The sequence below is a fragment of the Watersipora subatra genome, chromosome 4, assembly GCF_963576615.1.
Source record: "Watersipora subatra chromosome 4, tzWatSuba1.1, whole genome shotgun sequence".
Taxonomy (NCBI): Eukaryota; Metazoa; Bryozoa; class Gymnolaemata; order Cheilostomatida; family Watersiporidae; genus Watersipora; species Watersipora subatra.
Genome location: NC_088711.1, coordinates 29,660,515 through 29,665,513, shown reverse-complemented (window position 1 = coordinate 29,665,513; position 4,999 = coordinate 29,660,515). Strand labels below are relative to the sequence as shown.

The 4,999-nt window shown below is 39.7% G+C and overlaps 1 protein-coding gene across 1 annotated transcript; it reads left to right on the top strand.

The window, feature by feature from the left end:
- The first annotated feature begins 401 nt into the window (after window positions 1-401).
- Window positions 402-1,100, top strand: LOC137394137 (uncharacterized). Its single transcript, XM_068080857.1, has one exon. It carries the CDS (start codon window positions 402-404, stop codon window positions 1,098-1,100), a length of 699 nt encoding a protein of 232 aa, XP_067936958.1.
- Window positions 1,101-4,999: the final 3,899 nt, after the last annotated feature.

Genomic DNA, 4,999 nt, shown 5'->3' with positions numbered 1-4,999 from the left:
ATTAGATCAAGCGGCTCAAACTTTGAGTAGAAACATCGTGATTCAAATGTCAAAACTCCTAACGGTAAAGCTAGGTATCGAAGGGCAAAACCAAAATATCGAATAAGATCTCACGAATGCTGCGCTCAAGCCAAACTCAAAATATTTGAAAGAGAAAAAATGGCAATTTTTAATAGTTTAAACGCCGTACGTGTGAACAGGCCAACAGTCAAATCATATCCATCAAAGAAACCAGTTCACCAGTTCAAAGATGAGAGACTATAAGGTTTTGCCAAAATATTAGTCTGCTATTTTCCGAGCAAAGACTATTGATTGTCGCATTACTATCATCTACTGTATAGGCTTATTGATTTGATTACTAGTTCAACCAGGCAGCTCTAATAGTGTAAGCACTTCTAATAATGGAGGAGGCAGTTCTAATAATGGAGGAGGCAGTTCTAATAATGGAGGAGGCAGTTCTAATAATGGAGGAGGCAGTTCTAATAATGGAGGAGGCAGTTCTAATAATGGAGGAGGCAGTTCTAATAATGGAGGAGGCAGTTCTAATAATGGAGGAGGCAGGTCTAATAATGGAGGAGGCAGTTCTAATAATGGAGGAGGCAGTTCTAATAATGGAGGAGGCAGTTCTAATAATGGAGGAGGCACTTCTAATAATGGAGGAGGCACTTCTAATAATGGAGGAGGCACTTCTAATAATGGAGGAGGCAGTTCTAATAATGGAGGAGGCAGTTCTAATAATGGAGGAGGCAGTTCTAATAATGGAGGAGGCAGTTCTAATGATGGAGGAGGCAGGTCTAATAATGGAGGAGGCAGTTCTAATAATGGAGGAGGCAGTTCTAATAATGGAGGAGGCAGTTCTAATAATGGAGGAGGCACTTCTAATAATGGAGGAGGCACTTCTAATAATGGAGGAGGCACTTCTAATAATGGAGGAGGCAGTTCTAATAATGGAGGAGGCACTTCTAATAATGGAAAAGGCAGTTCTAATAATGGAGGAGGCAGTTCTAATAATGGAGGAGGCAGTTCTAATAATGGAGGAGGCAGTTCTAATAATGAAGGAGGCAGTTCTAATAATGGAGGAGGCAGTTCTGGCACTGTGAATGTCGTTAAAAAGGGTTTAAAAAAGCTGGCATCTTTCTTAAAAGGTTTGGCAGAAAAAGCCACCCGGTATCATTGGGCCATTAGTATCAACCTTATTAAAGAGGGGAGCAGAGGTAATCCCATTTTCTGCCAAACACCTTTGGGTATAGGCATAGCATTGATAAATTATCCAACGTATATTAACGAGTAAATTTGTAAAAGCTTTTTATACAATTATTTGTTTTAAAGCTGCCAACAAAAAGCTTCCTATTTTTGCTGCTCATCACTAAGTGTACAGCCTAGAGTAGGTTCCCTTAGATTTGGATAAGGGGATTCTGTTGGCTTTTTTTCAAACAACTTTGATATGATCAAAAGCCGAGTTTATCAAATATATCTCATTGGTAGCATCCCCAGGGTTGATACTCTGAACGAAACACCCACCTGGCTAGGCAGACCTGCCAACCCAAGAGTGGGGCAATGTGTGAGATTTGGTTTTGGGGCAATTGATGTATCAATGATAGTATATATAAAATTGTGGAAATTGGGGCAAAAATCTCACACATTTTCATTTTTTCTTTGGGGTGATTGCGTGAGTCTCACGCCCAATGCATGAGAGTTGGCAGGTATGTGGCTAGGCCCAGACTTTGATATTGCACCCTCGATCATCTGGTTGATCAATTTGAAATACAAACCCTAAACACTGGGAGTTTTCTAGGGGGCGCCCCAGTTCCATGCCCCGCTAAACATCCAATTCATAAGCTATAAAAATAATTTCCACTAGGCCTATAGCATGTGCATCCCCTATGTATCTAGGGGAACACCTAATCAAGCCAATCAATGAAAGAAATTGTTCAGCAAAATTAAGTAAATTATATTTGCCCCCCCCCCCTAAAGTAGCAAATTCACTGACAGTGCCCCATGGTCTGAACCCCCCTAAAACGTGATTTTGGGCCGAGCTTAATGGGCCTTTTTGAGGGAGTATCAACCCTGAGGTAGCATCTTGCTTTCTAATGAAACATCTTAATTCTTACTTGCTTTCAACTTCTACTAAAATTTACTGCAGTGACCGGTCTCTGGTTAATAGTTTTTATCTTATTTTTTTTCTACATAGATTTTTGGGATAAATCCGTTATAGTAGAGCAGGAGGGCGTCAAAAAGCTGTCAAAAAAAGTGATTTATTCCTTTTGGAGGTGGGCTACGTGATAAGAGTGGCACTTAGATTAGAATTTTGAGCTGATTTCAAATATCTGGTTTCTACACCTTTCAGACTGTTCATTTTTGAGCAATTTAATTAATATATTATTTTAATTAAATGAATGTCTGTAATGTTTCATGTGCTTCTACCAACAATGTAATAATGAAAATGGCATATAAATACTAAATAATTAGCAATAACCTAAGTTGGAATCAATTCTGATAAAATTAAAAAATTTATTCTTTAATTATTAAAATATTAGAATTGTATTACATAATATTATGTGTTCCCATTTCGGTTGATATTGTGGCAGCTTTACAGCTTGTCCTTGTTATTCCGCAACTCATATATCATTACAGATCTGCAAAACAAAATGAAAAGTATTTTTAAAGACTCAGACCATGTATATATAACATTTTAGTATACATATATTTATCATTAATGCTTATTATGTCGAACCGTTTACTTTGTTATGCAAGTGAAGTCGCAATTAGTCAGTCTTTTATACGGTGTGACACATATGTATTCTAATTAAACATGAAGTGCCCCATTGGTTGCATTACCACTCAAATGCTAAACTTCTAATTCACAGTCATCTGAGTCTTCTGTATCACTACTTTCATCACCATCCTCTTTATTTCTATTGCGACAGCAGCTGCTTCTGCACATGTCTGTACACTTGAGATCTGTATTGTTGCACTGACAGCGACGAGACTGGCACCCAGTTTTGCATCGACAAAACATGTCCACGAGCACATCAGGAGGTGCTGATTGTTGTGTTATCCATCTAGCTTTACGCTCTCCATTTCCCATAAACCATCCATGTTGCTGGGGGATGGGGCATTGATGATGATTTGCTTGGCTCTTCACCATATCGCGGCCTGATAGGCAGCCTTAGATATATGGAGATTTAACTCATCTAGTGTGGGTGGTAGGTTTGGTTGTGATGTCCGAGACGGTGAGCAGATCTTATACCTTGCTTCATTGATGGAATTTGTCTCTTCACCACATAATCTGCATATGAATGTCTCAACAGATCATCTTATTGCACCATCAACTTCAAAATCTGTTCCCAATGATTTCAGGGTGTTACAGAATTGAAGATTGTTCTTTAGCAGCTTGAAGAAAGTTATCTTCCCGTTGGAATAGAATGCGCTTACACTGTCATATCCACTTAGAGCATGGAGCCCGAGCAGTGCTTTGCATCGTTCGTTCGGATGTGAGGACAGTAGGCAGACAGCCTGTTTACATATCTCAACTGCTTCTTACCACAGCAGTAAATGAGTTTTTATAATGACAGTTCATTCGCTAGAGATAGACAGCTTAGGCAAACATCTGTGTCTTGGCACTTGGCTACAACTTTTAAGCTGGGTTTGTCTTCCATTAGCTTTGCGATATGTGATAACATACGCGTATCTGCTTCCTCGTGGTCTGGTGTCAAACTATCTATTTGGTTTACAGCGATTGATCCATCAAGGTCATAGCTGATCATGTGGCATTCTTGAGAAAAAGCTGTTACAAGATCTAGTTTCTGTTTCACAGTTGACTTCCTCCATGTATCCTTTAAAAATTTCACTAAAGCAGTCTTGTTTGAGCCATCTGCTAAAAATTCAGAAGTTCGGACTAAACACAGCAACCTTCTGCCTTCCTTTCACACTTCTATGACTTCTCTCACCTCCTTTAATGCTGATATCAGGGTATGTGTCACAAACAAAATCCACACGACATGTGTGATACACGCTTGCAATACTAACTGTCCGTTGCAAAAGCTGACTGGCAACCATGCCAAAAGTTGGAGGAGCTTTCAGAGTCTGAATTTCGGCCATAGCATCAACCACAACAGCGTCAAAGACTGGTAGCTGATCCTGATTAACATAGATTGATGGTTGAGCATCAACATCTTCGTCAACAGCAGCCATCAGAGCCGGCTTGGCAGTCTTCGATATAAAGCCATCAGAGTTAGCCAGGGACCAGCTGATGTTGTCAAAAGAGAATGATAACACTTTTCTCAAATCCATGTTACACTGTTGGCTGATCACTAATAAATTCTCAAACAGTCTGTGCGAACACTCTAGGACTTTTTCTTTCGATTTTTTCTTAGCTGAAGATAATGTGGGGAAGGTTTTGAGCTTGTTTGACTTGATGGATGCATTGAAATCAATCTCTTGGGTGCTTAACCTCCTCTGGACAAATTCTGAAAGCTGTTTCTCTCCTATCACATTTGCTATTTCAAGATCTTGCTTCACTTCAATGGAGGCTTTTGCACCACTGGTAATATGTACTAGCTTGGTGGTTTGAAACGCAAACGGATTTATTCTTGCTGTTATGAGTCTTTCATGACTTCCCTCATTTTCTCATCAGCCTTCCATGCCTTTACATGCATCTCATAACTTGCTGCATCCGAATCACCAGGCACTAGCATCTTCCTCATGTCTGTATGTACAGCTGTTCGTTCTGGGTGAGATAGAGTCCAGCATTGAGAGGCCGATGACTTCCTGGTAAACCCTATGATTCCACCATGAGACTTTGAGTCTCTTTTAACTGTTTGCTCAATAGATTGATCATAAGCGATAGAGCTGAATGGACAGTGATGTCGTGAGTGATAAGTAAAATACCCCTTCTTCATAAGAGCCTCATACACCTTGCTATGCGATACTTTCAAATTAGTCATCTCAGTACAGCATGCCATATCTAGCGTAGTTTGTGTGGTCATATGCAAAAAAC

Coding starts and splice junctions, on each gene's coding strand:
- LOC137394137 (XM_068080857.1), top strand. CDS start 402: ATGGAGGAGGCAGTTCTAATAATGGAGGAGGCAGTTCTAATAATGGAG.